The sequence below is a fragment of the Miniopterus natalensis genome, chromosome 4 (assembly GCF_054644295.1).
Source record: "Miniopterus natalensis isolate mMinNat1 chromosome 4, mMinNat1.hap1, whole genome shotgun sequence".
Taxonomy (NCBI): Eukaryota; Metazoa; Chordata; class Mammalia; order Chiroptera; family Miniopteridae; genus Miniopterus; species Miniopterus natalensis.
This window is the reverse complement of record NC_142084.1, coordinates 10,697,204-10,710,050: the sequence shown is the minus strand read 5'-3', so window position 1 is coordinate 10,710,050 and position 12,847 is coordinate 10,697,204. Positions and strand designations below refer to the sequence as shown.

General features: G+C 47.4%; 1 protein-coding gene across 1 annotated transcript in view; it reads right to left on the bottom strand.

The window, feature by feature from the left end:
- JAKMIP2 (janus kinase and microtubule interacting protein 2) overlaps positions 1-12,847 on the bottom strand; it is a 148,896-nt gene that overhangs the window by 61,026 nt on the left and 75,023 nt on the right. Inside the window, exon 2 of the mRNA XM_087816282.1 lies at positions 2,507-2,783. Within this exon, the coding sequence (XP_087672408.1) occupies positions 2,507-2,635 (129 nt within the window). The 5' untranslated portion in view covers positions 2,636-2,783. The remainder of the gene's footprint in view (positions 1-2,506; positions 2,784-12,847) is intronic.

Here is a 12,847-nt window from a genome sequence, read left to right as displayed (position 1 = left end):
TCATATTTATTTTAATAAAACTGCTTCATGACTTGTTTGCCCCCTAAATTCCCTTTGTTCTTCGGGGAGGCTGCTGACAGGCGGTGAGGCTTTGCTTTCGCCCCTGAGCTGGGACTGTAATTAACTGCCAGGCAGAGGGAGACAGGGAGGCACCTGCAGAGCAGAGGATAAGGGCAGTGCTTTTATTCAGGGGGCTGGTTTCCAGCCTCTTGTCAGGGGAAGGGGAGATTACGCTGACCTTCCCGACTTAGACACTGGTGCCAGGTCCTGGATAAACAGGCAGCCCATCCAGGCTTAAGTTACCCCTTTAAAAGACTTGAATGTGCAGAAAATTGGCAGCAGTGGGGTCCTCGGGGCCTCTGCCTCTTTGAAACCTCCTGAGCTTGTTCTCTGTAAATCAGTGGCATTGTATGGTTACCAGTCTCCAGCCCAACAGGCTCCTCCGATGAACGTAGTTTGTCATCCTGTCCTGGCTACAATTAAAGGAGTCTGCTCTCTTGAAATGTTACGCTGCCCCGGGGAAAGTTAAAACCAATGAAATGTTCACAGACTGTCAAACTGGAAGGAATCTTAGAGTGCAGTGTTTGTCAAAGTAAAGGCGGAGAGCCACCTGAGTGGGGACTGTCGGAATTGTTTGTTAGAATTGGAAATCGTGGTCCTCACCCCACCTAGTTCATCAGAATCCTTAGAATGTGGGCCCAGGGATCTCAATTTTTAATAAGTTCCCCCACATTATTTCTAACGCTCAGTGATGCTTGAGACACAGATATGGAGAAATGGATTCAGTCATCTGAATTACAGATCGAGACACTGAGATGCTTAAATTTGTCCCCAAGGAGAGATAAAGAAAATGCCTTGGTCTTCTGACTTGCAAACAATTATTTTTTAAAAAATAACATCATGTTCCTTTTACCTTCATGGGAACTAAGAAAATTTCCATCACAAATTTTACACTGGAGTCTGCTTATCCAAGGTTAAGGTTTTGCCGAGACAAGGGGCAAAGGGCTTTGGGCGACCTAATATTTATTATAACTGAAAGCAGGAGAAATAGATTTGGGGGAAAATAACTAATTAAAATTTAATAGTAATGTCAAGGAAGAAGAGAGAGAGAAAACAGAATAAGGGCATTTGTTGGTTTGTGATCTATAGTTTGATCAGGAACATTTTCTCCTATATAAAAAATTATCTAGAGAAGGCAACACAGTGCGGACACGGCTGTGCCCAGGGAGCAGACATGTCCTAATGCATGTTGCTATTTCCAAATGCTCTCCTGCCCATTACCCTATTTGATTTCCACACAGCCCTGGTGAGCTAAGTGTTAGCAAATCCATCTATGTGATTCAGAGAAGCAGGGACATTCCTAAGCCTAGTTAGTAACCGACTCAGTGCAGAACACAGTAGAGAAAACATCTCTATTACCACTTTTTGAGAGTTTACTGTGTCCCCAGCAGCTCTCTGAGCACCTGTCATGAATTTTCCCATGTAATCCTCATAACTACTTTAAAGGCTTGTCTAACTTAAGCCTCATCACAGCTCTACGAGATAGGATTGTGTTGCTGGTAAAGAAACTAAGAGGTAAGGAATAAATTACCTCTCATTCATTCCTTGACTCATTCAAAAAATACATGTTGAGCTTCTCAGTTCTGGACATTTAGTTGGGCTCTAGGGATACAGAGGGAAATTAAGTCTCTGCTTTCCTAGAGCTCGTGCTTGACTGGGGAGAGATAAACACTAAACAAGAACATAAATAAATATCTAATTTTCTACGAAATAAATCAAGAATAACCAGGCTATGGGGGAATAACTGGGCATTTATTTAAACAATAAATAAATATATAATTTTCTGCGAAATGAATCAAGAATAGCCAGGCTATGGGGGGTAACTGGGCACGTCCTGTGCCAGATTGTGGCCAGATGCACGTACCGTAGCTGACACCTGAAGGAGGTGAGGACAGAGCACGGAGCTCACTGGGGGAGGAACGCGTGCCAAGGCCCTCAATGTGGTCGGCATCTCTCTCGATGCTTCCAAGAGGCGGGAGCAGAGTGATCCAGGGGGAGGGGAGTGGGAGTTGAGTCAAGAGAAAGCTGCAGGGAATGTCCTGTAGTTGGTAGGAAAAACTTTGATTCTGAGAGACAGAGGCAGCCACTGAAGGGTTATGAGTGACATGATGTGATACACTTTAGAAAGGCTGCTCTAACCGCCACAGCGGGAATGCCCTATAGAGGGCAAGGGTGGGACTTGCCCAATTATTAAGTGTTGAGGGGAGGCGGTGGGGGGGTGTGTGTGTCACTGTATCAATGTTTATTATCTGGTTTCCTGAACCAGGTTTTTTGAGGTGGCAGAGATCGGCCTCATGACCATGTTACTGTCACCTTCTGTGACTCCCGTGCTCCATTCCCCCCTGCCACAAGCAAGAAAGTCCCCACTGGTACAGAAAGGCGACCGGCAGAAAGGAGCCCACGGAGGGGGCCGGCAGGCAGAGCTGGGCAGGGGCCTTGGACTCACCTTGGACTTCTCCTGATGCAGCTCTATCTGGATGTCCGTGAGCTTGGTCCTGAGGTCTTCATTGGCAGCTTGAAGGGCGACAACGAGCGCCTCGGGCTTCTCGCCCTTGTTTCGCCCTTTCTTGGACATTGTTTCTTTCTAAGTGGAGTCTGCTGAGTTTTAATTCCTTTCACACGGGCGCTGCCATGTTACTGTCCCTTATCCCGGAGTGCGATGTTGCAGCATCTACTGCGTGGTGGTCCTTGGTAAGGTCGCCTTGGCCGCTGCCCTGGAAGCCCTGAGAAGAGACAGCAGTTACTGCTGGGGCAGGGACCCGGCCGGTGTCAGTGCCACAGAGGGACTCGCAGCCTGCGCTGCCCGCAAGAGCCTCCTCCCGCGGGTGCCTGTCTCCACTATCTCCCGTCCACTTTGCACATGAATTTCCGGCGGTCTTTCTAAAGGGCCAGGCTGGCCATGCCAGTGCCCTGCCTCAGATCCTTCAAAGACCTGTGAGGGTGGCTTTCAGGTCTCAGAGTGCTCTTTGCGCCCAACCCTGCCGGCTCTCCTCGCCTCATTGCCCCTTTCACTCACTTATACTCTAGCCATAGGCATGCCTTTCGATCTGCTGATTCTTTCTCCCTTCCCATAAGGACTTTTCCTACTCTGTTCATTTTTATCCATCCTCTGAGCAGCCTCCACACATGGTCCTCCTCATTTCCTCACTCTCACACCCTGCCACACACACACAGTGTGGTTTGACTGTAGTTTAGGACCCCTTCAGGTCTCAGCTTCCACATCAGCTCCTCCTGGAAACACCCCTTACGTTCTTACACACCCTTCTTGTTTAAGTTTGGTCACCATCATGAAACTATGAGCTCGGTGAGAGCGGGAATGTGCTTATTTACAACTTGCTTCTCAGAATCCATCATAAGGCCTGGTACTGACCAGGTATTTAATCAGTATTTGTAAAAGGAAGTCACCTATGTGATGACCTCATGGTCACCCCATAAAGAGCCCCAACTTTAAGAAAATCTGACCTATGAAGACCTAGAATTATACAATGAATAAACTGTGAGTAGTGAGGATGAATTATATTGGGCTAATTGGGTCACTTATTCACTAAGGCAATATTGTTAGAGTTCCTTCTATATGCTGCGCTAGGTACAATATGTTGCAATTGAAAATAAGTTAGTTCCATTTTAAATTTTTTGAGAAAACTCCACACTGTTTTCCATATTGGCTGCACCAGTCTTCATTCCACTAGCAGTGTGACCCAGTGATCCCACTTCTAGGGATATATGCTAAGAATCCCAAAACAACAGTCAGAAAGAATATATGCGCCCCCATGTTCATAGCAGCACTATTTACAATAGCCAAGATCTGGAAACAGCCCAAGTGCCCATCAGTAGGTGAGTGGATAAAAAGCTGTGGGGCATTCACACCATGGAATACTACGCAGCTGTGAAAAAGAAGGATCTCATACCCTTTGGGACAGCATGGAGGGACCTGGAGAGTATTATGCTGAGTGAAATAAGCCAGGCAGAGAAAGACAAACATCACATGATCTCACTCATATGTGGAATCTAAGGAACAAAATAAACTAGTGAACAAAATGGATCCAGAGGTAGGGAAGCATGGAATAGCAGGAGGGATGCCAGAGGAAAGGAGGGGGTGGGGGAGTGGGTGTGGAGAGATTAATCAGAGAGCTTATATGCATATATGTATAGTCCATGGACACAGGCAATAGTGTAGTGAAGGCCTGGGGTTGGGGGGAGCGAGGCAGAGGGGGCCAATTGGGGGAAAAAGGGGGACATTTGTAATACTTTCAACAATAAAGATAAATTTAAAAAAAAAGAAAAAGAAATAAAGAGCCCAGCTGGTGTGACTCAGTGGCTGAGCAGCAATCCATGCACCAGGAGGTCACTGGTTCGATTCCCGGTCAGGGCACATGACAGGGTTGCAGGCTTGATACCCAGCAGGGGGCGTGCAAGAGGCAGCCAATCTATGTTGATGTTTCCCATTGATGTTTTTCTCTCTCCCTCTCCTTTCCTCTCTCTCTAAAATCAATAAAGCATATTAAAAAAATAATTTCCTGAACCCACTTTCCTTAAAAAAAAAGAAAATAAGTTGGAGTTTCAAGGGAAAAAAGCCCTCAATGAAACCTCTGCCTCTATTATCTATCTACATGTATATCATCATCATCACCATCTATTTGATAACCGTCTTTAATAAAATAAACCAGCTGTACCAGAAGGACAGACAAGGCTTCTCCTTCTGAAGGGATAGGAAGGCTCCCTGAAGAGGGCTGCACGGGCCTGGAATTGGGGCGCAAGTAGGATGCTAACAGATGGAGGAACAGGGGAGGCATTCTGGGTGACAGAAGTGGCAGGCACTGAGCTACGGCAAATGGAAATCAAGGTAACTATCTCGTGGTAAAAACGGGGCCCTGGAGAGGAATCAAGATGGCGGGGCAGAGAACCGCTGCACCCGCCGCCTCCCGCAACCACATCAAAATCACAACTAAAATACAGAACCACCATCACTCAGAGCCTCCTGAGATCTGGCTGAACAGAAGCCCCACAACCAGGGAACCGAAGAAGCACCAAGACAGGGAGGAGGGGTGGAGACGCGGGCGGATCGGGGCTGAATCAGAGACGGGGCCGCGGGCCCACACCCGGTGCCGCTGGGTAAACCCAGGAGGGAATCTCGGCGGCGGAGGTTTCCCGGAGGAGCGAGGGGTCCCAGCCCCACAGCAGGCCCCCAGCCAAGGGCTCCAGAGCCAGGAAGAGACGCCCCCACAATTCCGGGCTGTGAAACCAGCGGGGACTGTCCCTGAGGGTCGCGGAGGCTGCGGGAGCCCCAGCAGCTCCTCTAAAGGGCCCGGCGCGGACTCACTCGGACGCTCCCTCTGAGCCCAGCGCCGGGAGCAGCCTGAAAGGACCCGGGACACTCGGGGGGAACTAACCTGCCTGAGATCCAGGCGAGAGGCGGAGGGCGGCTTCCTCCCGGGCAGAAGGGCTGGCGGAGGCCATGGCTCCTTTGGCGAGTCCTCCCCGCACAGCCGGCAGCAGGCGCCATGTTTGAGTCGCCAGCACCTGACTCACCTTTGGCCCCGCCCCGTGATCCCCGGAGGCCCCGCCCCTCCCCACCTGCAGCTCATCCGGGCCATTTCCAGGGGCTTTTCTGTGCCAGTGGCCTCTCGAGCCTCATGCTTAGGACTTTCCTAAAATCTCTCAAACAAGCAGCAGCGGGCCCCAAATGGCTTGATAAGTGGCCCCAGGCCTGGCACTAGCGGCAGCTGCATTGGCTCATAGCTTGGCCTCTCCTGGGCACCTCCAAGCCCAGCACAAGGAGCAGCCATCTGCGGTTTGCTGTGTAGCTCATGCTGGGTGGCCCTGGGCAAGGCACTGGCACAGGCTGACTTTGCACCTCCCGGGAGGCCCCAGAGACAGTGCACCTGGTGGTCAGACTCGACCATGCTGGACTACAACCCTACAACACCCACGAGTGACACTCAAGGGGCGCACTTGGCGAACACCAAAGCCCCACTGAAGTAAATCCTGCTCCATAGGGGTGTCTCCAGCACAGCAGCTCTCTGGCTGTAGTTGCAGCTGGTCCTCACAGCTGACTGGCCTGGGGGTCGGTTCCTCCCAGTGACGCCAACAGCAACCAAGGCTCAGTGCACACAGCCCACACAGGGGAGCACCTAGAAGGCCCAGCTCAGGTGACTGGGGAGGCTGAGCCACTGGACCCTACAGGACACCTACTACACAAAGACACTCTACAAATTCCAAGAGACACAGCAGCTCCACCTAATACATAGAAACAAACACCTGGAAGCAGCCAAAATTCGGAGGCAAAGAAACATGTCACGAAAAAAAGAACAGAAGAAATCTCTAGAAGAGGAACTAAATGAAATAGATCCAAGCAAGCTAACAGATACAGAGTTCAGAATTTTGCTTATAAGGATGCTCAAGCAGACTATTAGGGAAATAACTGAGAAAATCGATGACATAATAAAGTACCAATCTGAAATGAAGGCTACACAAACTGAAATGAAGAGTAACTTACAGGGAATCAAAAGTAGAGTAGAGGACGCTGAGAATCAAATCAGCAATTTGGAACATGAGGAAACAAAAAACACCCAACCAGAAGAGCAAAAAGAATCCACAAATATGAAGATAGCATAAGGAGACTCTGGGACAACTTCAAGAGGCCCCACATTCATATTATTGGGGTGCCAGAAGGGGAAGAAAGAGACCAAGAAATTGAAAACCTATTTGAAAAAATAATCACAGGAAACTTCCCCTACCTGGGGAAAGAAATCGACTTAGAAGTCCAGGAAGCACAGAGGATCTCAAACAAGAGGAACCCAAAGAGGCCCACAGCAAGATACATCATAATGAAAATGCCAAAGGTTAAAGACAAAGAATCTTAAAAGCAGCAAGAGAAAAGCAATTAGTTACCTACAAGGGAGAACCCATACAACTGTCAGAAACCTTGCAGGCCAGAAGAGAGTGGCAAGAAATATTCAAAGTGATGAAAAACATGGAACTACAACCAAGATTGCTCTACCCAGCAAAGCTATCATTTAGAATTGAAGGTCAGATAAAGAGCTTCTCAGACAAGAGAAAGCTAAAGGAGTTCATCACCACCAGACCGGCACTACAGGAAATGTTGAAGGGTCTTCTTTAAGAAGAAGCTAATGAACAAAAGAATCTGATAAACTAAATAGATCCAGAGACATTGACACATGCAACAGACAATCATATTTCAGAGGAAAGAGGGAAGGGGGGTGGAGGGTGGAAAGAGATTAAAGAAAGGAGTTACATGCATATATGCATAACCCATGGACACAGACAATAACGGGCTGAAGGCCTGGGGAGGGGGTGGGAGCGAGATGGAGGGGGTCAATTGGGGGAAAAATGAGACACCTGTAATACTTTCAACAATAAAGATAAATTAAAAAAACAAAACAAAAAAGGGGGACCTCATTAATTACAACCCAAGATGTGATTTATGGGCACCAATATTGAAAAAGTTGCCTGGAAATGACAAATTGTGGGAGACCTGGAATGCCAACTTTAGGATTTTGGAATCATTTTTCTTTCAATAAGCACTTGAGACTCTCTTGAAGTTCTGGGCAGGTGGATCGCATACCAGAGCAGGGCTTTGGTGTGGTCACGCTGGTGGCAGAGTGGCGAGAGAATGGAGGGGGGGACCTGCCTCCTGAGCTTGCTCAGGTGGAGGGCGATGAAGTCTTAATCAGAACAGGAGGGAGAGGAGAGGACAAAAGAGGGGTGGGCCTTAGTTTACAAATTCTTAATGTTTCACAGGAATAAAGGAGGGTAGAAGAACATGCACACTGACCTGTCGAAGTCAATGGGAAACACGAAACGAGGTGCTAGAGGCAGTTTACCATGCAACCTTTCCGAAAGTTGAGTATTGCATACACGGATGTGCTGCAGTCCAGGACTAAGGGCAATTCCTACAGATCGCACATCTGTTCCAGCAGCTGCTTCTCTCTCAAGACCCCTGGTACCTAGGTTTGAGGACCACGCTGAGATCCTGGGCTTTCTGCCACCCACCCGCTGTGCACTGGGGCCATGCCTTTTGGATGTGTCTCTAGGGAAAGGGGGTAGGGAAGCGTTAGGGGATGGGGAGAGTAAGCCTGTCTCCAGTGGCCATGGAACTGTCCCCCAACACTCCGCCCTAAGTCGGAAGGTGGAGTTGTCTTCATGCTTGATTTGCAAGAGTTGCCAAATCATGCCTGGGAGACTTCTAAAGGTCCTCGCATTCATTCATTCATTCATTCATTCATTCATTCATTCATTCATTCTTTCATTCATTATTTTTCTTCACCTGAGGATATTGTCTCCATGGATTTTTTTTTTTTTTAAAGAGAAAGTAGAAGGGAGGGAGGGAGGGGGAGAGAAACATTGATGCGAGAGAGACACATCGATTGGTTGCCTCCCTCATGTGCCCAGATGCCCCGACTGGGTGTGGGGACCAAACCTGTAACTGAGGAATGTGCCCTTGAGCAAAATTGAACCCAAGACCCTTCAGTCTGCAGGCCAATGCTGCAACCACTGAGCCACGCTGGCCAGGGCCATCCTTTGCTTTTAAAATGAAAATGAATTCAACAAGCATTATTGAAAATTCATAGGACAAACACCACTAGGCACAGAGATAAACAAGACAGTGCTTAACTTCCAGCAGGTACTGGGTGAGGAAACTCCCATGTCCATGTTTAACAGGTTTCTCTTCCTCTAGTTGGTCTCTAGATGTTGCTGGTCCCTGAGCGTCCTCAACATTATCTCCACTGGCCCCAACTATAGATTGTGACTCAGTTTTACATCCATAGTCCTGACCATTCCCCAACCTCAGACTCATACATTCAACTGCTTACTTAGCAAATCTACTTGAATATCTGACTGCATTTAAACCTAACCTAATATAGATGTTTTTATTCTTTGTCCCTCAAACACTTATCATCTCCAGGTTTTCCCCTATCAACAGATGGCACCACCCCATACCCAGGTGTTTTAGATTTCAGCTTAGACATCACCCTTTCTTCCTTCCTCCCTCATTTACCTAGGCCACCAGGAAGTCCGGTTTGTTTTAGCTATAAAACAGGATTCACTTTGGTCAACTTCCCTTGAACCCCACACAGGAAAAAGCATCACAGTCCCTTCAGAGCCTTATAGCTAGTGTTCCTGAACCAAGAACCTGAAAATAGGCTCTTCTGGTTGGAGACAGAGGAACGGCAGAGGAAAGAGCTTGAAAAAAACCTGGAGTCACAAATTTGCCTGATGTACTGAGAGACAGTTGTGAATTAGGAAAATATACCTGGAGGTTAGATTTCACGGGTTCCTGCATGATTTAATTGATAAGGATTGAATTTGATTATGCAGACATGAAGAAACATTGCAGCATTTGAATATAAGTGTAATAATAAAGGCTTTGCCCAGCCGGCGTGGCTCAGTGGTTGAGCGTTGACCCATGAACCAGGAGGTTGTGGTTTGATTCCTGGCCAGGGCACATGCTCGATCCCCAGTATGGGGCATGCAGGAGGCAGCCAATCAGTCATTCTCTCCTCATTGACTTTTCTGTCTCTCTCCCTCTCCCTTCTTCTCTCTGAAATCAATACAAAGTAATAAAATGAAAATAATAATAAAAGTGTATGGTGAGTGACTGCTGTGAACGTGCCATTAGACTAAGCACTTACCCTACTGCTCTCATTTACTGCTCACTAGAAATGGGGGGAAATGATTCACAGAAAGGTTAAGTAACTTGCCTAAGATGACTGAGTTGTTACGTGGTGAGGCCCAGATTCAAATCCAGGCAGCCTGAGAGAGGCTGGGAGCCAGGCTCTCCTCCCCTGGGCCCCGCTGCCTCTTATCTGCATCACAGAAAGGGGCTCCGGCAACGTGGGGCGAGATGAGTTACTAGGGGGAGCGAGGCTGGAGCAGGAAACCGGCAATGGTCCAGGCAAGAAGGAAGGCAGCCCTGCAGCCGAGCAGGGCCATGGGGTGAGCACACCGGGGTGGCAGCTCTGACACATGCGACTTCGATGGAATCGTGTCTTAACTTTTACCTATTCCTAATGGTCTGAACCAGTCCCCTTCTCTTCTGGTATTGCTTGCAGCAAAAATGTGCGAAACAATTTTACATTTTAATTTATAATCCTTTCCAAAAAATATAATAGTATGTACCTGACTCCAGGTATTTTTTGGTCTGTGAATCAGTGTTAAATTAGTCCCATTAGGGCTGAGGGAAAGAAAACGGTTTAAAAAATGGAAACATGTTCAGAAGAGAAAAAAAGCATCGCAGAAAGTTCCTGGTAGCATCGACTTGTGGACACCTTCAGGGGCACAGCTGTCAGCGAGCCTGGCCCTATAGACCCCTCCCGGGAGGGGAACTTCCCCAAGTCTTTTCAGGCTGCGATGGGCGCCCAGCAAGCTCATGGTCTGCATTATAACTTGGCTACAATGCTTCCATCCTCTTGTCCCGCCTTTACTTTTTCTTTTGGGGCAGCTTTATTGAGATATAATTCACATACGTCTCAACTGTATTACACCTTCCAAGCAGATGGTTCAGGGGTTGCTAGCACATTCACAAGGCTGTCCAACCATCACCACAACTGATTTTACAGCTTTGCATCACCTCAAAAGGAAACCGTGCACCTGTTAGCGTCACCCCCTGCTCCCCACCCACCTCTCCCAGGGCGAGGCAATCGCCAGCCTGTGTTTTGTCTCTATGGACTGGCCTATTCTGGGCACGGGGTATTAAACGGAATCACACAATCTGTGTGTGTTTGTGTGACTGGCCTCTTCTGCTTTGGCTTCATCTTTTCCAGGCTCATCCATGTTACAGCGTGCAGCGATATTTCATTTCTTCTCATTGCTGAATAATTTCCATCGTACTGCTAGAACTGCATTTTATTGACCCATTCATGAGCTGGTGGGCACTTGGGCAGCCTTTTCTTAAGTGGCTTGAGGTCAGCCTTCTAGAGAAGCTGCCGGGCATGAGGAGGGACACCCCCTCCCCCCAAGACACTTACTCAAGACCATAAAGGAGCGCTTGAAGGCATCACTGCATGTAGATGGAAGGTTCTGGGCCAGCCTAAGAGTCCCTGTCACCAGTAACGTCTGACATAGCAGATGATCTGGAGGAGGGATAAAAACCTTGTTCAACTAAGGGCCAGTCCTGGGAGGTTTCACACCATAAAAAACTTGAAGCTTCCAGCTCTTAGCTGCATTGGTGGTAGCCCCAGGCAACACCGTGAGGTACCAGAGGTGAGCATTTTAGCTTATCCTTCTGGTTCTATCCTTTCCTTCATCAGGACCTCTCATCCCTACCAAGGTTGGAGTTGCTTTGTGACCGAGTCTCTGACAAAGATATCAGAAAAGTTAGAGCTAGCCTCTCAGGAGTACTTGCATTTTAGAACATGGATCATTGCTTACGAGTAAACCTTAAGGCAGGAATGGTTATCGATGGAAGAATTACACCAGCATCCATGCGTTCGTTCGTTCATTCATTCATTCATTCATTCATTCATTCATTCAAACAGACATGTTCTGAGAGTAATGTAGTATTAGAAAGTAGAACTTCCAGATCTTTGGTCTGTTTGTGTTAAGTTCTACTGAGAGCTTTAGTAACTCTGGAGCTCCACCTATGGGGATTTCCATGTAGTAGTTGCCAGGTCCCACTCCTGTGTTTAATAGATGCGGACCTTGGATCAATCACTTAGTTCTCTAAATGCCTCATCTTTGAAATGGGGATGGGGGCAAGGGAAATGGGGATAGATAGTGCTATGGCACTGAATTATTTGACAATTAAATGAAAGAATGTAAGTAATGGACTCACACAGCTTATGACACACGAGAGTGGAGAGTGGCCATTTATTAAGTGCTTTATTTCTACTATTGGCTAAGGCAGTGGAAACAAAATAGCCTACAAGCGCTGTCTGCCCCTCAGGGTGCTTAAAGTAAGAATGGTAGGGGGCGTGCAAAAACGATGGTAACCCAAGGGCCACGGATGGAAGGCCTCCTATTCAACATGCTGCTCTTATTCTTGGCTCTCTGTAGACTTAGTTATGGACTGGCACAAAACCCTTGAGAGAAAGAAATCAGTGAGAGAGGGGAGTGACATTAACGTGAGCAGAAGAGGCCTCTTTCCTTCCTCACCATGGTTCTCTGTGCACACTTCCAAGACTGAGCAGGATGCTGCTTTGGAGATAATCTTGAGATCATCCACTCTCAGGTGCAGCTAGGGCGTTTAGTATTTAGGGAACTTCAGCATCTATTCATTCTAACAAAATGTCCAGGTTTAAAAATTCCCGTTCAGCATTATTCTCTTTTTAAAACACAAGATTAAAGTCAAGAGATTAGAAACATTTATTAAATCAATTTATAAGTATTTAAATATGATGAGCCTATACTATTGATCATAGGTTATAATCCTGTTGCATAGTCTATTCAGAAAAGTAAAAATGTCCTAGAAATCCCAACATTTTGAGTTCCAACTATATTTTCTACTGGCTCTCACACCCTAAAATACCATACAATTCTTTGTCAGGAATGTGGCCACATATTTGGCCAAGAAAATAGGGCCACTATTTATTAACCACTGTTCTTGCCTACCTTCTAGTGGCTTCTAGGCTATAAAAGGAGACAAGAGAACATTCTAGAAAGCAGAGAACGAAAGGAGCTAATTGGTAAATGATGCAGCTTAGAGTGGACTGAGGAGAAAGATCTGATAGAGAAGGCGACCTGAGCTGGGCCTGAATGATGCTGCCCACCTGGCTGGGTTCTTACTCGGTGCCAGGGACGCTGCCAAGTTACACTAACTCCAGGGACA